Source organism: Petromyzon marinus, chromosome 74 (assembly GCF_048934315.1).
Source record: "Petromyzon marinus isolate PM22_M1 ecotype Great Lakes invasive population chromosome 74, UKy_Petmar_22M1.pri1.0, whole genome shotgun sequence".
NCBI lineage: Eukaryota > Metazoa > Chordata > Hyperoartia > Petromyzontiformes > Petromyzontidae > Petromyzon > Petromyzon marinus.
In genome coordinates, this window is record NC_133740.1 from 4,970,149 (window position 1) to 4,992,009 (window position 21,861).

Below are 21,861 nucleotides of genomic sequence, written 5' to 3' on the forward strand. Positions count from 1 at the left end.
AGTGTCTCTGTCTCTAGTGGAGTGTCTCTGTCTCTAGTGGAGTGTCTCTGTCTCTAGTGGAGTGTCTCTGTCTCTAGTGGAGTGTCTCTGTCTCTAGCGGGGTGTCTCTGTCTCTAGTGGAGTGTCTCTGTCTCTAGTGATCTGTCTCTGTCTCTAGTGATCTGTCTCTGTCTCTAGTGGAGTGTCTCTGTCTCTAGCGGAGTGTCTCTGTCTCTAGCGGAGTGTCTCTGTCTCTAGTGGAGTGTCTCTGTCTCTAGTGGAGTGTCTCTGTCTCTAGTGATCTGTCTCTGTCTCTAGCGGAGTGTCTCTGTCTCTAGCGGGGTGTCTCTGTCTCTAGCGGAGTGTCTCTGTCTCTAGCGGAGTGTCTCTGTCTCTAGTGGAGTGTCTCTGTCTCTAGTGGAGTGTCTCTGTCTCTAGTGATCTGTCTCTGTCTCTAGCGGAGTGTCTCTGTCTCTAGCGGAGTGTCTCTGTCTCTAGCGGAGTGTCTCTGTCTCTGTCTCTAGCGGAGTGTCTCTGTCTCTAGCGGGGTGTCTCTGTCTCTAGTGGAGTGTCTCTGTCTCTAGTGGAGTGTCTGTCTCTAGCGGAGTGTCTCTGTCTCTAGCGGGGTGTCTCTGTCTCTAGTGGAGTGTCTCTGTCTCTGTCTCTAGTGGAGTGTCTCTGTCTCTAGCGGAGTGTCTCTGTCTCTAGCGGAGTGTCTCTGTCTCTGTCTCTAGCTGAGTGTCTCTGTCTCTAGTGGAGTGTCTCTGTCTCTGTCTCTAGTGATCTGTCTCTGTCTCTAGCGGAGTGTCTCTGTCTCTGTCTTTAGCGGAGTGTCTCTGTCTCTGTCTCTAGTGGAGTATCTCTGTCTCTAGTGATCTGTCTCTGTCTCTAGCGGAGTGTCTCTGTCTCTAGCGGAGTGTCTCTGTCTCTAGCGGAGTGTCTCTGTCTCTGTCTCTAGCGGAGTGTCTCTGTCTCGGTCTCTAGCGGAGTGTCTCTGTCTCTAGCTGAGTGTCTCTGTCTCTAGTGATCTGTCTCTGTCTCTAGTGGAGTGTCTCTGTCTCTAGTGGAGTGTCTCTGTCTCTAGCGGAGTGTCTCTGTCTCTAGCTGAGTGTCTCTGTCTCTAGCGGAGTGTCTCTAGCGATCTGTCTCCGTCTCTGTCTCTAGTGATCTGTCTCTGTCTCTAGCGGAGTGTCTCTGTCTCTAGCGGAGTGTCTCTGTCTCTAGCGGAGTGTCTCTGTCTCTAGTGGAGTGTCTCTGTCTCTAGCTGAGTGTCTCTGTCTCTAGCGGGGTGTCTCTGTCTCTAGCGGAGTGTCTCTGTCTCTAGTGGAGTGTCTCTGTCTCTATTTGAGTCGTGATTGTTGTCCTCCCCAGACCGCCTCTTCTACGTCTACACCTCCGGTACCACCGGCATGCCCAAGGCGGCCATTGTGGTACACAGCAGGTGAGAGTGTGTGTGGTGTGTGTGGTGAGTGTGGTGAGTGTGTGTGGTGAGTGTGGTGAGTGTGTGTGGTGTGGTGAGTGTGGTGAGTGTGTGTGGTGAGTGTGGTGTGTGTGGTGAGTGTGTGCGTGGTGAGTGTGTGTGGTGAGTGTGTGTGGTGAGTGTGGTGAGTGTGTGTGGTGAGTGTGTGTGTGGTGAGTGTGGTGAGTGTGTGTGGTGAGTGTGTGGGTGGTGAGTGTGGTGAGTGTGTGTGGTGAGTGTGTGTGTGGTGAGTGTGTGTGGTGAGTGTGTGTGGTGAGTGTGTGTATGTGGTGAGTGTGGTGAGTGTGGTGAGTGTGTGTGGTGATTGTGAGTGTGTGTGGTGAGTGTGTATGTGGTGAGTGTGGTGAGTGTGTGTGGTGAGTGTGGTGAGTGTGTGTGGTGAGTGTGGTGAGTGTGTGTGGAGATTGTGAGTGTGGTGAGTGTGTGTGGTGGGTGTGTGGTGAGTGTGTGTGTGTGGTGAGAGTGTGTGGTGAGAGTGTGTGTGGTGAGTGTGTATGTGGTGAGTGTGTGTGGTGATTGTGAGTGTGTGTGGTGAGTGTGGTGAGTGTGTTGAGTGTGTATGTGGTGAGTGTGTGTGGTGATTGTGAGTGTGTGTGGTGATTGTGAGTGTGTGTGGTGAGTGTGTGTGTGGTGAGTGTGTGGTGAGTGTGTATGTGGTGAGTGTGTGTGTGGTGAGTGTGGTGAGTGTGTGTGGTGAGTGTGGTGAGTGTGTGTGTGGTGAGTGTGTGTGTGGTGTGTGTGTGTGGTGAGTGTGTGTGGTGAGTGTGGTGAGTGTGTGTGGTGAGTGTGGTGAGTGTGTGTGTGGTGAGTGTGTGTGTGGTGTGTGTGTGTGGTGAGTGTGTGTGGTGAGTGTGGTGAGTGTGTGTGTGGTGTGTATGGTGAGTGTGTGTGTGGTGAGTGTGGTGAGTGTGTATCTGGTAAGTGTGTGTGGTGAGTGTGAGTGTGTGTGGTGAGTGTGTGTGGTGAGTGTGGTGAGTGTGTGTGGTGAGTGTGTGTGTAGTGAGTGTGTGTGGTGAGTGTGTGTGTAGTGAGTGTGTGTGGTGAGTGTGAGTGTGTGTGGTGAGTGTGAGTGTGCGTGGTGAGTGTGTGTGTGGTGAGTGTGGTGAGTGTGTATGTGGTGAGTGTGTGTGGTGAGAGTGTGTGTGGTGAGTGTGTGTGTGTGTGTGGTGAGTGTGGTGAGTGTGTGTGGTGAGTGTGTATGTGGTGAGGGTGTGTGGTGATTGTGAGTGTGTGTGTGGTGAGTGTGTGTGGTGAGTGTGTGTGGTGAGTGTGTGTGGTGAGTGTGTGTGTGGTGAGTGTGTGTGGTGAGTGTGGTGAGTGTGTGTGGTGAGTGGTGAGTGTGTGTGTGGTGTGTGTGGTGAGTGTGGTGAGTGTGTGTGGTGAGTGTGGTGAGTGTGTGTGTGATGTGTATGGTGAGTGTGTATGTGGTGAGTGTGTGTGGTGATTGTGTGTGGTGAGTGTGAGTGTGTGTGGTGTGTGTGTGGTGATGGTGATTGTGGTGAGTGTGTGTGTGGTGAGTGTGGTGAGTGTGTGTGTGGTGAGTGTGTGTGGTGAGTGTGTGTGGTGAGTGTCTGTGTGGTGAGTGTGTATGTGGTGAGTGTGTGTGGTGAGTGTGGTGAGTGTGTGTGTGTAGTGAGTGTGGTAAGTGTGTGTGGTTAGTGTCGTGAGTGTGTGTGAGTGTGGTGTGTGTGTGGTGAGTGTGTGTGGTGAGTGTTAGATGAGTGTGGTGAGTGAGTGTGTGTGGTGAGTGTGGTGAGTGTGTGTGGTGAGTGTGGTGAGTGTGTGTGGTGATTGTGAGTGTGGTGAGTGTGCGTGTGTGGTGAGTGAGTGTGTGTGGTGTGTGTGGTGAGTGTGTGTGTGGTGAGTGTGTGTGGTTATTGTGTGTGTAGTGAGTGAGTGTGTGTGGTGAGCGTGTGTGTGGTGAACGTGTGTGTGGTGAGCGTGTGTGTGGTGAGCGTGTGTGTGGTGAGTGTGGTGTGTGTGTGTGTGGTGTCTGTGTGTGGTGAGTGTGTGTGGTGAGCGTGTGTGTGGTGAGCGTGTGTGTGGTGAGCGTGTGTGTGGTGAGTGTGGTGTGTGTGTGTGTGGTGAGTGTGTGTGGTGAGTGTGTGTGTGGTGAGTGCGTGTGTGTGTGTGTGGTGAGTGTGTGTGGTGAGTGTGTGTGTGGTGTGTTTGTGAGTGTGGTGAGTGTGTGTGTGTGTAGTGAGTGTGTGTGGTGAGTGTTGTGTGTGTGTGGTGAGTGTGGTGTGTGTGGTGAGTGTGTGGGTGTGGTTAGTGTGTGGGTGTGGTGAGTGTGTGTGGTGAGTGAGTGTTTGGTGAGTGTGGTTTGTGTGGTGAGTGTGGTGAGTGTGTGTGTGGGTGTGTGTGTAGTGAGTGTGTGTGGTGAGTGTGTGTTGTGGTAAGTGTGTTTGATGAGTGTGTGTGTGGGTGTTGAGTGTGTGTATGTAGGTGGTGAGTGTGTATGTGGGTGGTGAGTGTGTGTGTGGTGAGTGTGTGTGGGTGTAGTGAGTGAGTGGTGAGTGTGTGTGATGAGTGTGAGTGTGGTGTGTGGGTGTGGTGTGTGTGTGTGGTGTGTGTGTGTGGCGAGTGTGTGTGTGGTGTGTGGGTGTGGTGTGTGTGTGTGGTGAGTGTGTGTGTGGGTGTAGTGAGTGAGTGGTGAGAGTATGTGGTGAGTGTGTGTGTGTGGGTGGTGAGTGTGTGTGTGTGGTGAGTGTGTGTGTGTAGTGAGTGAGTGGTGGGTGTGGGTGTGTGGTGAGTGTGTGTGGGTGGTGAGTGTGTGTGTGTGTGGTGGGTGTGTGGTGAGTGTGAGTGTGTGGTGAGTGTGTGTGTGTAGTGAGTGAGTGGTGAGTGTGGGTGTGTGGTGAGTGTGTGTGGGTGGTGAGTGTGTGTGTGTGTGTGGTGGGTGTGTGGTGAGTGTGTGTGTGTGGTGAGTGTGTGTGGGTGGTGAGTGTGTGTGTGTGTGTGGTGAGTGTGTGGTGAGTGTGTGTGTGTAGTGAGTGAGTGGTGAGTGTGGGTGTGTGGTGAGTGTGTGTGGGTGGTGAGTGTGTGTGGGTGGTGAGTGTGTGTGTGTGTAGTGAGTGACTGGTGAGTGTGTGTGTGTGGTGAGTGTGTGTGTGTAGTGAGTGTGGTGAGTGTGTGGTGAGTGTATGTGTGTGGTGGGTGTGTGTGTACTGAGTGTGGTGAGTGTGTGCGGTGAGTGTGTGTGTGTGTGTGGTGAGTGTGTGTGGTGAGTGTGTGTGTATGGTGAGTGTGTGTGTGTAGTGAGTGAGTGGTGAGTGTGTGTGTGTGTGTGGTGAGTGAGTGGTGAGTGTGGGTGTGTGGTGAGTGTCTGTGGGTAGTGAGTGAGTGGTGAGTGTGTGTGTAGTGAGTGAGTGGTGAGTGTGTGTGTGTGGTGAGTGTGTGTGTGTGTGGTGAGTGCACTCTGTTGAGCTGGCAGGCAAGGTTGCGTTGGCTGGGTCATGTAGGCCGAATGCCCAGCCACCGCCCGCCTCAAGCAGATTTTGTTCGGCCGGATCGAGGGGGCTAAACGGGTGCGGCACGGGCTATGGGCAATGTTGAGTCTATGGGCAGTGTTGAGTCAATGGGCAATGTGGAGTCTATGGCCAGTGTTGAGTCTATGGGTAGTGTTGAGTCTATGGGTAGTGTTGAGTCTATGGGCAATGTTGAGTCTATGGGCAGTGTTGAGTCTATGGGCAATGTTGAGTCTATGGGCAGTGTTGAGTCTATGGTGCAGTGTTGAGTCTATGGGCAATGCTGAGTCTATGGGCAGTGTTGAGCCTATGGGCAGTGTTGAGTCTATGGGCAATGCTGAGTCTATGGGCAGTGTTGAGTCTATGGGTAGTGTTGAGTCTATGGGCAATGCTGAGTCTATGGGCAGTTTTGAGTTTATGGGCAGTGTTGTGTCTATGGGTAGTGTTGAGTCTATGGGCAGTGTTGAGTTTATGGGCAGTGTTGAGTCTATGGGTAGTGTTGAGTCTATGGGCAGTGCTGAGTCTATGGGCAGTTTTGAGTTTATGGGCAGTGTTGAGTCTATGGGCAGTGCTGAGTCTATGGGCAGTGCTGAGTCTATGGGTAGTGTTGTGTCTATGGGTAGTGTTGAGTCTATGGGCAGTGTTGAGTTTATGGGTAGTGTTGAGTCTATGGGCAGTGCTGAGTCTATGGGCAGTGTTGAGTTTATGGGCAGTGTTGAGTCTATGGGTAGTGTTGAGTCTATGGGCAGTGTTGAGTCTATGGGTAGTGTTGAGTCTATGGGTAGTGTTGAGTCTATGGGTAGTGTTGAGTCTATGGGCAGTGCTGAGTCTATTGGCAGTGCTGAGTCTATGGGCAGTGTTGAGTCTATGGTGCAGTGTTGAGTCTATGGGGCAGTGTTGAGTCTATGGTGCAGTGTTGAGTCTATGGGCAATGCTGAGTCTATGGGTAGTGTTGAGTCTATTTGCAGTGTTGAGTCTATGGTGCAGTGTTGAGTCTATGGGCAGTGTTGAGTCTATGGTGCAGTGTTGAGCCTATGGGCAGTGTTGAGTCTATGGGCAATGCTGAGTCTATGGGCAGTGTTGAGTTTATGGGCAGTGTTGAGTCTATGGGCAGTGTTGAGTCTATGGGCAGTGTGAGTCTATGGTGCAGTGTTGAGTCTATGGTGCAGTGTTGAGTCTATGGGCAGTGCTGAGTCTATGGGCAGTGCTGAGTCTATGGTGCAGTGTTGAGTCTATGGTGCAGTGTTGAATCTATGGGCAGTGTTGAGTCTATGGGCAGTGTTGAGTCTATGGTGCAGTGTTGAGTCTATGGTGCAGTGTTGAGTCTATGGGCAGTGCTGAGTCTATGGGCAGTGCTGAGTCTATGGTGCAGTGTTGAGTCTATGGTGCAGTGTTGAATCTATGGGCAGTGTTGAGTCTATGGTGCAGTGTTGAGTCTATGGTGCAGTGTTGAGTCTATGGTGCAGTGTTGAGCCTATGGGCAGCGTTGAGTCTATGGGCAGTGTTGAGTCTATGGGGCAGTGTTGAGTCTATGGGCAGTGTCGAGTCTATGGGCAGTGTTGATTCTATGGGCAGTGTTAAGCCTATGGTGCAGTGTTGAGTCTATGGTGCAGTGTTGAATCTATGGGCAGTGTTGAATCTATGGACAGTGTTGAGTCTATGGTGCAGTGTTGAGTCTATGGCCAGTATTGAGTCTATGGGCAGTGGTGAGTCTATGGTGCAGTGTTGAGTCTATGGTGCAGTGTTGAGTCTATGGGCAGTGTTGAGTCTATGGTGCAGTGTTGAGTCTATGGTGCTTTGTTGAGTCTATGGGCAGTGCTGAGTCTATGGGTAGTGGTGATTCTATGGGCAGTGCTGATTCTATGGGTAGTGTTGAGTCTATGGGTAGTGTTGAGTCTATGGGCAGCGTTGAGTCTATGGGGCAGTGTTGAGTCTATGGGTAGTGTTGAGTCTATGGGTAGTGTTGAGTCTATGGGCAGTGTTGAGTCTATGGGCAGTGCTGAGTCTATGGGCAGTGCTGAGTCTATGGTGCAGTGTTGAGTCTATGGGCAGTGTTGAGTCTATGGGCAGTGTTGATTCTATGTGCAGTGCTGAGTCTATGGGTAGTGTTGAGTCTATGGGCAGTGCTGAGTATATGGTGTAGTGTTGAGTCTGTGGGTAGTGTTGAGTCTATGGGTAGTGTTAAGTCTATGGGCAGTGTTGAGTCTACGGGTAGTGTTGAGTCTATGGTGCAGTGTTGAATCTATGGGCAGTGTTGAATCTATGGACAGTGTTGAGTCTATGGTGCAGTGTTGAGTCTATGGCCAGTGTTGAGTCTATGGGCAGTGGTGAGTCTATGGTGCAGTGTTGAGTCTATGGTGCAGTGTTGAGTCTATGGGCAGTGTTGAGTCTATGGTGCAGTGTTGAGTCTATGGGTAGTGTTGAGTCTATTTGCAGTGTTGAGTCTATGGTGCAGTGTTGAGTCTATGGGCAGTGTTGAGTCTATGGTGCAGTGTTGAGCCTATGGGCAGTGTTGAGTCTATGGGCAATGCTGAGTCTATGGGCAGTGTTGAGTTTATGGGCAGTGTTGAGTCTATGGGCAGTGTTGAGTCTATGGGCAGTGTTGAGTCTATGGGCAGTGCTGAGTCTATGGGCAGTGCTTAGTCTATGGTGCAGTGTTGAGTCTATGGTGCAGTGTTGAATCTATGGGCAGTGTTGAGTCCATGGGCAGTGTTGAGTCTATGGTGCAGTGTTGAGTCTATGGTGCAGTGTTGAGTCTATGGTGCAGTGTTGAGTCTATGGGCAGTGCTGAGTCTATGGGCAGTGCTGAGTCTATGGTGCAGTGTTGAGTCTATGGTGCAGTGTTGAATCTAAGGGCAGTATTGAGTCTATGGTGCAGTGTTGAGTCTATGGTGCAGTGTTGAGTCTATGGTGCAGTGTTGAGTCTATGGGCAGTGTTGAGTCTATGGTGCAGTGTTGAGCCTATGGGCAGCGTTGAGTCTATGGGCAGTGTTGAGTCTATGGGGCAGTGTTGAGTCTATGGGCAGTGTTGAGTCTATGGGCAGTGTTGATTCTATGGGCAGTGTTAAGTCTATGGTGCAGTGTTGAGTCTATGGTGCAGTGTTGAATCTATGGGCAGTGTTGAATCTATGGACAGTGTTGAGTCTATGGTGCACTGTTGAGTCTATGGCCAGTGTTGAGTCTATGGGCAGTGGTGAGTCTATGGTGCAGTGTTGAGTCTATGGTGCAGTGTTGAGTCTATGGGCAGTGTTGAGTCTATGGTGCAGTGTTGAGTCTATGGTGCAGTGTTGAGTCTATGGGCAGTGCTGAGTCTATGGGTAGTGGTGATTCTATGGGCAGTGCTGATTCTATGGGTAGTGTTGAGTCTATGGGTAGTGTTGAGTCTATGGGCAGCGTTGAGTCTATGGGGCAGTGTTGAGTCTATGGGTAGTGATGAGTCTATGGGTAGTGTTGAGTCTATGGGCAGTGCTGGGTCTATGGGTAGTGTTGAGTCTATTGGCAGTGTTGAGTCTATGGGTAGTGTTGAGTCTATGGGCAGTGCTGAGTCTATGGGTAGTGTTGAGTCTATGGGCAGTGAGTCTACGGGTAGTGTCGAGTCTATGGTGCAGTGTTGAGTCTATGGGCAGTGTTGAGTGTATGGGCAGTGCTGAGTCTATGGGCAGTGCTGAGTCTATGGGCAGTGTTGAGTCTATGGGCAGTGCTGAGTCTATGGGCAGTGCTGAGTCTATGGTGCAGTGTTGAGTCTATGGGCAGTGTTGAGTCTATGGGCAGTGTTGATTCTATGTGCAGTGCTGAGTCTATGGGTAGTGTTGAGTCTATGGGCAGTGCTAAGTATATGGTGTAGTGTTGAGTCTGTGGGTAGTGTTGAGTCTATGGGTAGTGTTAAGTCTATGGGCAGTGTTGAGTCTACGGGTAGTGTTGAGTCTATGGTGCAGTGTTGAATCTATGGGCAGTGTTGAATCTATGGACAGTGTTGAGTCTATGGTGCAGTGTTGAGTCTATGGCCAGTGTTGAGTCTATGGGCAGTGGTGAGTCTATGGTGCTGTGTTGAGTCTATGGTGCAGTGTTGAGTCTATGGGCAGTGTTGAGTCTATGGTGCAGTGTTGAGTCTATGGTGCAGTGTTGAGTCTATGGGCAGTGCTGAGTCTATGGGTAGTGGTGATTCTATGGGTAGTGCTGATTCTATAGGTAGTGTTGAGTCTATGGGTAGTGTTGAGTCTATGGGCAGCGTTGAGTCTATGGGGCAGTGTTGAGTCTATGGGTAGTGTTGAGTCTATGGGTAGTGTTGAGTCTATGGGCAGTGCTGGGTCTATGGGTAGTGTTGAGTCTATGGGCAGTGTTGAGTCTATGGGTAGTGTTGAGTCTATGGGCAGTGCTGCGTCTATGGGTAGTGTTGAGTCTATGGGCAGTGTTGAGTCTACGGGTAGTGTCGAGTCTATGGTGCAGTGTTGAGTCTATGGGCAGTGTTGAGTGTATGGGCAGTGCTGAGTCTATGGGCAGTGCTGAGTCTATGGGCAGTGTTGAGTCTATGGGCAGTGCTGAGTCTATGGGCAGTGCTGAGTCTATGGTGCAGTGTTGAGTCTATGGGCAGTGTTGAGTCTATGGGCAGTGTTGAGTCTATGTGCAGTGCTGAGTCTATGGGTAGTGTTGAGTCTATGGGCAGTGCTGAGTATATGGTGTAGTGTTGAGTTTGTGGGTAGTGTTGAGTCTATGGGTAGTGTTAAGTCTATGGGCAGTGTTGAGTCTACGGGTAGTGTTGAGTCTATGGTGCAGTGTTGAGTCTATGGGTAGTGTTGAGTCTATGGGGCAGTATTGAGTCTATGGGGCAGTGCTGAGTCTATGGTGCAGGGTTGAGTCTATGGTGCAGTGTTGAGTCTATGGGTAGTGTTGAGTCTATGGGCAGTGTTGAGTCTATGGTGCAGTGTTGAGCCTATGGGCAGTGTTGAGTCTATGGGCAATGCTGAGTCTATGGGCAATGCTGAGTCTATGGGCAGTGTTGAGTCTATGGGTAGTGTTGAGTCTATGGGCAATGCTGAGTCTATGGGTAGTGTTGAGTCTATTGGCAGTGTTGAGTCTATGGTGCAGTGTTGAGTCTATGGGCAGTGTTGAGTCTATGGTGCAGTGTTGAGCCTATGGGCAGTGTTGAGTCTATGGGCAATGCTGAGTCTATGGGCAGTGTTGAGTCTATGGGTAGTGTTGAGTCTATGGGCAATGCTGAGTCTATGGGCAGTTTTGAGTCTATGGGCAGTGTTGTGTCTATGGATAGTGTTGAGTCTATGGGCAGTGTTGAGTTTATGGGCAGTGTTGAGTCTATGGGTAGTGTTGAGTCTATGGGCAGTGCTGAGTCTATGGGCAGTGTTGAGTTTATGGGCAGTGTTGAGTCTATGGGCAGTGTTGAGTCTATGGGCAGTGTTGAGTCTATGGTGCAGTGTTGAGTCTATGGTGCAGTGTTGAGTCTATGGGCAGTGCTGAGTCTATGGGCAGTGCTGAGTCTATGGTGCAGTGTTGAGTCTATGGTGCAGTGTTGAATCTATGGGCAGTGTTGAGTCTATGGGCAGTGTTGAGTCTATGGTGCAGTGTTGAGTCTATGGGCAGTGTTGAATCTATGGACAGTGTTGAGTCTATGGTGCAGTGTTGAGTCTATGGCCAGTGTTGAGTCTATGGGCAGTGGTGAGTCTATGGTGCAGTGTTGAGTCTATGGTGCAGTGTTGAGTCTATGGGCAGTGTTGAGTCTATGGTGCAGTGTTGAGTCTATGGTGCTTTGTTGAGTCTATGGGCAGTGCTGAGTCTATGGGTAGTGGTGATTCTATGGGCAGTGCTGATTCTATGGGTAGTGTTGAGTCTATGGGTAGTGTTGAGTCTATGGGCAGCGTTGAGTCTATGGGGCAGTGTTGAGTCTATGGGTAGTGTTGAGTCTATGGGTAGTGTTGAGTCTATGGGCAGTGTTGAGTCTATGGGCAGTGCTGAGTCTATGGGCAGTGCTGAGTCTATGGTGCAGTGTTGAGTCTATGGGCAGTGTTGAGTCTATGGGCAGTGTTGATTCTATGTGCAGTGCTGAGTCTATGGGTAGTGTTGAGTCTATGGGCAGTGCTGAGTATATGGTGTAGTGTTGAGTCTGTGGGTAGTGTTGAGTCTATGGGTAGTGTTAAGTCTATGGGCAGTGTTGAGTCTACGGGTAGTGTTGAGTCTATGGTGCAGTGTTGAATCTATGGGCAGTGTTGAATCTATGGACAGTGTTGAGTCTATGGTGCAGTGTTGAGTCTATGGCCAGTGTTGAGTCTATGGGCAGTGGTGAGTCTATGGTGCAGTGTTGAGTCTATGGTGCAGTGTTGAGTCTATGGGCAGTGTTGAGTCTATGGTGCAGTGTTGAGTCTATGGGTAGTGTTGAGTCTATTTGCAGTGTTGAGTCTATGGTGCAGTGTTGAGTCTATGGGCAGTGTTGAGTCTATGGTGCAGTGTTGAGCCTATGGGCAGTGTTGAGTCTATGGGCAATGCTGAGTCTATGGGCAGTGTTGAGTTTATGGGCAGTGTTGAGTCTATGGGCAGTGTTGAGTCTATGGGCAGTGTTGAGTCTATGGGCAGTGCTGAGTCTATGGGCAGTGCTTAGTCTATGGTGCAGTGTTGAGTCTATGGTGCAGTGTTGAATCTATGGGCAGTGTTGAGTCCATGGGCAGTGTTGAGTCTATGGTGCAGTGTTGAGTCTATGGTGCAGTGTTGAGTCTATGGTGCAGTGTTGAGTCTATGGGCAGTGCTGAGTCTATGGGCAGTGCTGAGTCTATGGTGCAGTGTTGAGTCTATGGTGCAGTGTTGAATCTAAGGGCAGTATTGAGTCTATGGTGCAGTGTTGAGTCTATGGTGCAGTGTTGAGTCTATGGTGCAGTGTTGAGTCTATGGGCAGTGTTGAGTCTATGGTGCAGTGTTGAGCCTATGGGCAGCGTTGAGTCTATGGGCAGTGTTGAGTCTATGGGGCAGTGTTGAGTCTATGGGCAGTGTTGAGTCTATGGGCAGTGTTGATTCTATGGGCAGTGTTAAGTCTATGGTGCAGTGTTGAGTCTATGGTGCAGTGTTGAATCTATGGGCAGTGTTGAATCTATGGACAGTGTTGAGTCTATGGTGCACTGTTGAGTCTATGGCCAGTGTTGAGTCTATGGGCAGTGGTGAGTCTATGGTGCAGTGTTGAGTCTATGGTGCAGTGTTGAGTCTATGGGCAGTGTTGAGTCTATGGTGCAGTGTTGAGTCTATGGTGCAGTGTTGAGTCTATGGGCAGTGCTGAGTCTATGGGTAGTGGTGATTCTATGGGCAGTGCTGATTCTATGGGTAGTGTTGAGTCTATGGGTAGTGTTGAGTCTATGGGCAGCATTGAGTCTATGGGGCAGTGTTGAGTCTATGGGTAGTGATGAGTCTATGGGTAGTGTTGAGTCTATGGGCAGTGCTGGGTCTATGGGTAGTGTTGAGTCTATTGGCAGTGTTGAGTCTATGGGTAGTGTTGAGTCTATGGGCAGTGCTGAGTCTATGGGTAGTGTTGAGTCTATGGGCAGTGAGTCTACGGGTAGTGTCGAGTCTATGGTGCAGTGTTGAGTCTATGGGCAGTGTTGAGTGTATGGGCAGTGCTGAGTCTATGGGCAGTGCTGAGTCTATGGGCAGTGTTGAGTCTATGGGCAGTGCTGAGTCTATGGGCAGTGCTGAGTCTATGGTGCAGTGTTGAGTCTATGGGCAGTGTTGAGTCTATGGGCAGTGTTGATTCTATGTGCAGTGCTGAGTCTATGGGTAGTGTTGAGTCTATGGGCAGTGCTAAGTATATGGTGTAGTGTTGAGTCTGTGGGTAGTGTTGAGTCTATGGGTAGTGTTAAGTCTATGGGCAGTGTTGAGTCTACGGGTAGTGTTGAGTCTATGGTGCAGTGTTGAATCTATGGGCAGTGTTGAATCTATGGACAGTGTTGAGTCTATGGTGCAGTGTTGAGTCTATGGCCAGTGTTGAGTCTATGGGCAGTGGTGAGTCTATGGTGCTGTGTTGAGTCTATGGTGCAGTGTTGAGTCTATGGGCAGTGTTGAGTCTATGGTGCAGTGTTGAGTCTATGGTGCAGTGTTGAGTCTATGGGCAGTGCTGAGTCTATGGGTAGTGGTGATTCTATGGGTAGTGCTGATTCTATAGGTAGTGTTGAGTCTATGGGTAGTGTTGAGTCTATGGGCAGCGTTGAGTCTATGGGGCAGTGTTGAGTCTATGGGTAGTGTTGAGTCTATGGGTAGTGTTGAGTCTATGGGCAGTGCTGGGTCTATGGGTAGTGTTGAGTCTATGGGCAGTGTTGAGTCTATGGGTAGTGTTGAGTCTATGGGCAGTGCTGCGTCTATGGGTAGTGTTGAGTCTATGGGCAGTGTTGAGTCTACGGGTAGTGTCGAGTCTATGGTGCAGTGTTGAGTCTATGGGCAGTGTTGAGTGTATGGGCAGTGCTGAGTCTATGGGCAGTGCTGAGTCTATGGGCAGTGTTGAGTCTATGGGCAGTGCTGAGTCTATGGGCAGTGCTGAGTCTATGGTGCAGTGTTGAGTCTATGGGCAGTGTTGAGTCTATGGGCAGTGTTGATTCTATGTGCAGTGCTGAGTCTATGGGTAGTGTTGAGTCTATGGGCAGTGCTAAGTATATGGTGTAGTGTTGAGTCTGTGGGTAGTGTTGAGTCTATGGGTAGTGTTAAGTCTATGGGCAGTGTTGAGTCTACGGGTAGTGTTGAGTCTATGGTGCAGTGTTGAATCTATGGGCAGTGTTGAATCTATGGACAGTGTTGAGTCTATGGTGCAGTGTTGAGTCTATGGCCAGTGTTGAGTCTATGGGCAGTGGTGAGTCTATGGTGCTGTGTTGAGTCTATGGTGCAGTGTTGAGTCTATGGGCAGTGTTGAGTCTATGGTGCAGTGTTGAGTCTATGGTGCAGTGTTGAGTCTATGGGCAGTGCTGAGTCTATGGGTAGTGGTGATTCTATGGGTAGTGCTGATTCTATAGGTAGTGTTGAGTCTATGGGTAGTGTTGAGTCTATGGGCAGCGTTGAGTCTATGGGGCAGTGTTGAGTCTATGGGTAGTGTTGAGTCTATGGGTAGTGTTGAGTCTATGGGCAGTGCTGGGTCTATGGGTAGTGTTGAGTCTATGGGCAGTGTTGAGTCTATGGGTAGTGTTGAGTCTATGGGCAGTGCTGCGTCTATGGGTAGTGTTGAGTCTATGGGCAGTGTTGAGTCTACGGGTAGTGTCGAGTCTATGGTGCAGTGTTGAGTCTATGGGCAGTGTTGAGTGTATGGGCAGTGCTGAGTCTATGGGCAGTGCTGAGTCTATGGGCAGTGTTGAGTCTATGGGCAGTGCTGAGTCTATGGGCAGTGCTGAGTCTATGGTGCAGTGTTGAGTCTATGGGCAGTGTTGAGTCTATGGGCAGTGTTGAGTCTATGTGCAGTGCTGAGTCTATGGGTAGTGTTGAGTCTATGGGCAGTGCTGAGTATATGGTGTAGTGTTGAGTTTGTGGGTAGTGTTGAGTCTATGGGTAGTGTTAAGTCTATGGGCAGTGTTGAGTCTACGGGTAGTGTTGAGTCTATGGTGCAGTGTTGAGTCTATGGGTAGTGTTGAGTCTATGGGGCAGTATTGAGTCTATGGGGCAGTGCTGAGTCTATGGTGCAGTGTTGAGTCTATGGTGCAGTGTTGAGTCTATGGGTAGTGTTGAGTCTATGGGCAGTGTTGAGTCTATGGTGCAGTGTTGAGCCTATGGGCAGTGTTGAGTCTATGGGCAATGCTGAGTCTATGGGCAATGCTGAGTCTATGGGCAGTGTTGAGTCTATGGGTAGTGTTGAGTCTATGGGCAATGCTGAGTCTATGGGTAGTGTTGAGTCTATTGGCAGTGTTGAGTCTATGGTGCAGTGTTGAGTCTATGGGCAGTGTTGAGTCTATGGTGCAGTGTTGAGCCTATGGGCAGTGTTGAGTCTATGGGCAATGCTGAGTCTATGGGCAGTGTTGAGTCTATGGGTAGTGTTGAGTCTATGGGCAATGCTGAGTCTATGGGCAGTTTTGAGTCTATGGGCAGTGTTGTGTCTATGGATAGTGTTGAGTCTATGGGCAGTGTTGAGTTTATGGGCAGTGTTGAGTCTATGGGTAGTGTTGAGTCTATGGGCAGTGTTGAGTCTATGATGCAGTGTTGAGTCTATGGTGCAGTGTTGAGTCTATGGGCAGTGCTGAGTCTATGGGCAGTGCTGAGTCTATGGTGCAGTGTTGAGTCTATGGTGCAGTGTTGAATCTATGGGCAGTGTTGAGTCTATGGGCAGTGTTGAGTCTATGGGCAGTGCTGAGTCTATGGGCAGTGCTGAGTCTATGGTGCAGTGTTGAGTCTATGGTGCAGTGTTGAATCTATGGGCAGTGTTGAGTCTATGGGCAGTGTTGAGTCTATGGTGCAGTGTTGAGTCTATGGGCAGTGTTGAGTCTATGGTGCAGTGTTGAGTCTATGGTGCAGTGTTGAGTCTATGGGGAGTGCTGAGTCTATGGGCAGTGCTGAGTCTATGGTGCAGTGTTGAGTCTATGGTGCAGTGTTGAGTCTATGGTGCAGTGTTGAGTCTATGGTGCAGTGTTGAGCCTATGGGCAGTGTTGAGTCTATGGGCAGTGTTGAGTCTATGGGGCAGTGTTGAGTCTATGGGCAGTGTTGAGTCTATGGGCAGTGTTGATTCTATGGGCAGTGTTGAGTCTATGGTGCAGTGTTGAGTCTATGGTGCAGTGTTGAATCTATGGGCAGTGTTGAATCTATGGACAGTGTTGAGTCTATGGTGCAGTGTTGAGTCTATGGACAGTGTTGAGTCTATGGGCAGTGGTGAGTTTATGGTGCAGTGTTGAGTCTATGGTGCAGTGTTGAGTCTATGGGCAGTGTTGAGTCTATGGTGCAGTGTTGAGTCTATGGTGCAGTGTTGAGTCTATGGGCAGTGCTGAGTCTATGGGTAGTGGTGATTCTATGGGCAGTGCTGAGTCTATGGGTAGTGTTGAGTCTATGGGCAGTGCTGAGTCTATGGGTAGTGTTGAGTCTATGGGTAGTGTTGAGTCTATGGGCAGCGTTGAGTCTATGGGGCAGTGTTGAGTCTATGGGTAGTGTTGAGTCTATGGGCAGTGTTGAGTCTATGGGCAGTGCTGGGTCTATGGGCAATGCTGAGTCTATGGGCAGTGTTGAGTCTATGGGTAGTGTTGAGTCTATGGGCAATGCTGAGTCTATGGGCAGTTTTGAGTCTATGGGCAGTGTTGTGTCTATGGATAGTGTTGAGTCTATGGGCAGTGTTGAGTTTATGGGCAGGTTAGAGTCTATGGGTAGTGTTGAGTCTATGGGCAGTGCTGAGTCTATGGGCAGTGTTGAGTTTATGGGCAGTGTTGAGTCTATGGGCAGTGTTGAGTCTATGGGCAGTGTTGAGTCTATGGGCAGTGTTGAGTCTATGGTGCAGTGTTGAGTCTATGGTGCAGTGTTGAGTCTATGGGCAGTGCTGAGTCTATGGGCAGTGCTGAGTCTATGGTGCAGTGTTGAGTCTATGGTGCACTGTTGAATCTATGGGCAGTGTTGAGTCTATGGGCAGTGTTGAGTCTATGGTGCAGTGTTGAGTCTATGGTGCAGTGTTGAGTCTATGGGGAGTGCTGAGTCTATGGGCAGTGCTGAGTCTATGGTGCAGTGTTGAGTCTATGGTGCAGTGTTGAATCTATGGGCAGTGTTGAGTCTATGGTGCAGTGTTGAGTCTATGGTGCAGTGTTGAGTCTATGGTGCAGTGTTGAGTCTATGGTGCAGTGTTGAGCCTATGGGCAGTGTTGAGTCTATGGGCAGTGTTGAGTCTATGGGCAGTGTTGAGTCTATGGGGCAGTGTTGAGTCTATGGGCAGTGTTGAGTCTATGGGCAGTGTTGAGTCTATGGGGCAGTGTTGAGTCTATGGTGCAGTGTTGAGTCTATGGTGCAGTGTTGAATCTATGGGCAGTGTTGAATCTAATGACAGTGTTGAGTCTATGGTGCAGTGTTGAGTCTATGGACAGTGTTGAGTCTATGGGCAGTGGTGAGTTTATGGTGCAGTGTTGAGTATATGGTGCAGTGTTGAGTCTATGGGCAGTGTTGAGTCTATGGTGCAGTGTTGAGTCTATGGTGCAGTGTTGAGTCTATGGACAGTGCTGAGTCTATGGGTAGTGGTGATTCTATGGGCAGTGCTGAGTCTATGGGTAGTGTTGAGTCTATGGGTAGTGTTGAGTCTATGGGCAGCGTTGAGTCTATGGGGCAGTGTTGAGTCTATGGGTAGTGTTGAGTCTATGGGTAGTGTTGAGTCTATGGGCAGTGCTGGGTCTATGGGTAGTGTTGAGTCTATTGTCAGTGTTGAGTCTATGGTTAGTGTTGAGTCTATGGTCAGTGCTGAGTCTCTGGGTAGTGTTGAGTCTATGGGCAGTGTTGAGTCTACGGGTAGTGTTGAGTCTATGGTGCAGTGTTGAGTCTATGGGCAGTGTTGAGTGTATGGGCAGTGCTGAGTCTATGGGCAGTGCTGAGTCTATGGGCAGTGTTGAGTCTATGGGTAGTGTTGAGTCTATGGGTAGTGTTGAGTGTATGGGCAGTGCTGAGTCTATGGGCAGTGTTGAGTCTATGGGCAGTGTTGAGTCTATGGGCAGTGCTGAGTGTATGGGCAGTGCTGAGTCTATGGTGCAGTGTTGAGTCTATGGGCAGTGTTGAGTCTATGGGCAGTGTTGAGTCTATGGGCAGTGCTGAGTCTATGGACAGTGTTGAGTCTATGGGCAGTGCTGAGTGTATGGGCAGTGCTGAGTCTATGGTGCAGTGTTGAGTCTATGGGCAGTGTTGAGTCTATGGGTAGTGTTGAGTCTATGGGCAGTGCTGAGTCTATGGGTAGTGTTGAGTCTATGGGCAGTGCTGAGTCTATGGGTAGTGTTGAGTCTATGGGTAGTGTTGAGTCTATGGGCAGTGTTGAGTCTATGGGTAGTGTTGAGTCTATGGGTAGTGTTGAGTCTATGGGCAGTGCTGAGTCTATGGGTAGTGTTGAGTCTATGTGCAGTGATGAGTCTATGGGTAGTGTTGAGTCTATGGGCAGTGCTGAGTCTATGGATAGTGTTGAGTCTATGGGCAGTGTTGAGTCTATGGGTAGTGTTGAGTCTATGGGTAGTGTTGAGTCTATGGGTAGTGTTGAGTCTATGGGTAGTGTTGAGTCTATGGGTAGTGCTGAGTCTATGGGTAGTGTTGAGTCTATGGGTAGTGTTGAGTCTATGGGTAGTGTTGAGTCTATGGGTAGTGTTGAGTCTATGGGCAGTGCTGAGTCTATGGGCAGTGCTGAGTCTATGGGTAGTGTTGAGTCTATGGGTAGTGTTGAGTCTATGGGCAGTGCTGAGTCTATGGATAGTGTTGAGTCTATGGGCAGTGTTGAGTCTATGGGTAGTGTTGAGTCTATGGGTAGTGTTGAGTCTATGGGTAGTGTTGAGTCTATGGGTAGTGTTGAGTCTATGGGTAGTGCTGAGTCTATGGGTAGTGTTGAGTCTATGGGTAGTGTTGAGTCTATGGGTAGTGTTGAGTCTATGGGTAGTGTTGAGTCTATGGGCAGTGCTGAGTCTATGGGCAGTGCTGAGTCTATGGGTAGTGTTGAGTCTATGGGTAGTGTTGAGTCTATGGGCAGTGCTGAGTCTATGGGGCAGTGTTGAGTCTATGGGTAGTGTTGAGTCCTCCGTGTCCACACGTCTCTGTGTCCCCCGTGTGTCCTCCAGGTACTACCGCATGGCCACGCTGGTGCACTACGGCTTCGGCATGAAGACCTCGGACGTCCTCTACTCCTGCCTGCCCCTCTACCACACGGCCGGTGAGCAACCCCCCTCCCCCGCTCACCCTGCCCGCTCACCCACCTGCTCACCCACCTGCTCACCCACCTGCTCACTCCCCCGCCCGCTCACCCACCTGCTCACCCACCTGCTCACCCACCTGCTCACCCACCTGCTCACCTACCTGCTCGCTCACCCGCTCGCTCACTCACCCGCTCACCCACCTGCTCACTCACCAGCTCGCTCACCCACCAGCTCACCCACCTGCTCACTCACCCACCTGCTCACCCACCTGCTCACCCACCTGCTCACTCACCAGCTCGCTCACCCACCTGCTCACTCACCAGCTCGCTCACTAGCTCGCTCACCCGCCTGCTCACCCACCCGCTCACCCACCTGCTCACTCACCAGCTTGCTCACCCACCTGCTCACTCACCTGCTCACCCGCCTTCTCTCCAGCTCACTCACCCACCTGCTCACCAGCTCACTCACCAGCTCACTCACCCACCTGCTCACCAGCTCACTCACCCACACTCTCACCCACCTGCTCACCCACCTGCTCACTCACCAGTTCACCCGCTCGCTCGCTCACCCGCTCGGTCACTCACCCGCTCATTCGCTCACTCACCAGCTCACCCGCTCATTTGCTCACCCGCTCGCTCACTGACCTGCCCGCTCACCCGCTCACTCGCTCACCCGCTCATTCGCTCACTCACCTGCTCACCCGCCCGCTCAACCAGCTCACTCACCCATCCGCTCACCAGCTCACTCACCCATCCGCTCACCAGCTCACTCACCCACACTCTCACCCACCCACCCTCCCATCCACCCACCAATTCAGGGAGACAAAGGCGGCTGGGGTGCTGCTGCTGCTGCTGCCCATCGCCGCCTTTGCTCGCTCTAACAGCACTTGCCCCGGCAGCCTGCTAGAGGCTACACGGTGCGGAACTTTGTCTTTGTCTGTGTGGGTGGGTGCCGCAGCGTCGGGGTTTGCATTGCGCTACGAACCTGACGGGCCCGAGGCCTCCTCCCCTAGGTAGACTCAGCCTCAAATGAGTAGCCTGGTGTAGCGGTGTGGTGGTGGTGTGGTGGTGTAGTGGTCTGGTGGTGTGGTGGTGGTGTGGTGGTGTGGTGGTGGTGGTGGTGTGGTGGTGGTGTAGTAGTGGTGGTGGTGGTGTAGTGGTGGTGGTGGTGTAGTGGTGTAGTGGTGGTGGTGTGGTGTAGTGGTGTAGCGGTGGTGGTGTAGTGGTGTAGTGGTGGTGTAGTGGTGGTGTAGTGGTGGTGTGGTGGTGTAGTGGTGGTGTGGTGGTGTAGTGGTGGTGTGATGGTGTAGCGGTGTAGCGGTAGCGGTGGTGGTGGTGTGGTGGTGTGGTGGTGTGGCGGTGGTGGTGGTGAACATCGCCACTGGCGTGGTCCCGGCCACACCCCCTCGTGTGAGTGGTTTCAGGCCTCACCACCCCCTCGTGCGCGTGGGTCAGGCCTCACCACCCCCTCGTGTGAGTTGTGCAGGCCACACCACACCCTCGTGTGAGTGGTTCAGGCCTCACCACCCCCTCGTGTGAGTTGTGCAGGCCACACCACCCCCTCGTGCGCGTGGGTCAGGCCTCACCACCCCCTTCGTGCGCGTGGTGAGGCCTGATTCCCCGCACCTCGGCCAACGCCGGTCAAAGGTCGACCCGGCCTCGAATGAGCTACGGCGCTCGGTGTGCGGTGGCTGGGGAAGACAAAGGCGGCTGGGAGGGCGTGGCGCTCCTCCGCCCAACCGGCCTCGTCTGTCACGTCGGCCTTCACGAGGCGCTCGCCAACAGCACTTGCCCCGGCACTCTGCTGAGGCTACACGGGGCAGCTTTGTCTGTGTGCGAGTGAACGTGTCCAACCTTCATAGGTGCTGCTGCTGCTACTCGCCAAGAGCAACTTGCCCCGACATTCTGCTGAGGCTACACGGGGCAGCTTTGTCTGTGTGCGAGTGAACGTGTCCAACCTTCATAGGTGCTGCTGCTGCTACTCGCCAAGAGCAACTTGCCCCGGCATTCTGATGAGGCTACACGGGGCAGCTTTGTCTGTGTGCGAGTGAACGTGTCCAACCTTCATAGGTGCTGCTGCTGCTACTCGCCAACAGCAACTTGCCCCGGCATTCTGATGAGGCTACACGGGGCAGCTTTGTCTGTGTGCGAGTGAACGTGTCCAACCTTCATAGGTGCTGCTGCTGCTACTCGCCAAGAGCAACTTGCCCCGACATTCTGCTGAGGCTACACGGGGCAGCTTTGTCTGTGTGCGAGTGAACGTGTCCAACCTTCATAGGTGCTGCTGCTGCTACTCGCCAAGAGCAACTTGCCCCGACACTCTGCTGAGGCTACACGGGGCAGCTTTGTCTGTGTGCGAGTGAACGTGTCCAACCTTCATAGGTGCTGCTGCTGCTACTCGCCAAGAGCAACTTGCCCCGGCATTCTGATGAGGCTACACGGGGCAGCTTTGTCTGTGTGCGAGTGAACGTGTCCAACCTTCATAGGTGCTGCTGCTGCTACTCGCCAACAGCAACTTGCCCCGGCATTCTGATGAGGCTACACGGGGCAGCTTTGTCTGTGTGCGAGTGAACGTGTCCAACCTTCATAGGTGCTGCTGCTGCTACTCGCCAAGAGCAACTTGCCCCGACATTCTGCTGAGGCTACACGGGGCAGCTTTGTGTGAGTGAACGTGTTCAACCTTCATAGGTGCTGCTGCTGCTGCTCGCTAAGAGCACTTGCCCCGGCACTCTGCTGAAGCTACACGGGGGACCTTTGTCTGTGTGCGAGTGAACGTGTTCAACCTTCATAGGTGGTGCTGCTGCTGCTACTTGCCAAGAGCACTTGCCCCGACACTCTGCTGAGGCTACGCGGGGCACCTTTGCCTTTGCAGGCAACATTGTGGGCGTGGGGCAGTGCTTGATGCACGGCCTCACCGTCGTCATCCGCAAGAAGTTCTCCGCCTCGCGATTCTGGGACGACTGTGTCAAGTTCAACTGCACGGTGAGCACCACCGCCACCACCACCACCACCACAACCACCAGCTCCACCACCAGCACCACCACCACCACCCCCAGCTCCACCACAACCACTACCACCAGCACCACCACCACCACCGCCACCACCACCACCAGCACCACCACCACAACCA

At 51.6% G+C, this 21,861-nt stretch overlaps 1 protein-coding gene across 1 annotated transcript in view; it reads left to right on the top strand.

The window, feature by feature from the left end:
* Positions 1 to 21,861, top strand: part of LOC116958188 (long-chain fatty acid transport protein 1-like) — a 95,338-nt gene that overhangs the window by 29,606 nt on the left and 43,871 nt on the right. The window contains exons 6-8 of the mRNA XM_076056017.1: positions 1,351 to 1,420; positions 18,658 to 18,749; positions 21,604 to 21,713. Coding sequence (XP_075912132.1) covers positions 1,351 to 1,420; positions 18,658 to 18,749; positions 21,604 to 21,713 — 272 coding nt within the window. The remainder of the gene's footprint in view (positions 1 to 1,350; positions 1,421 to 18,657; positions 18,750 to 21,603; positions 21,714 to 21,861) is intronic.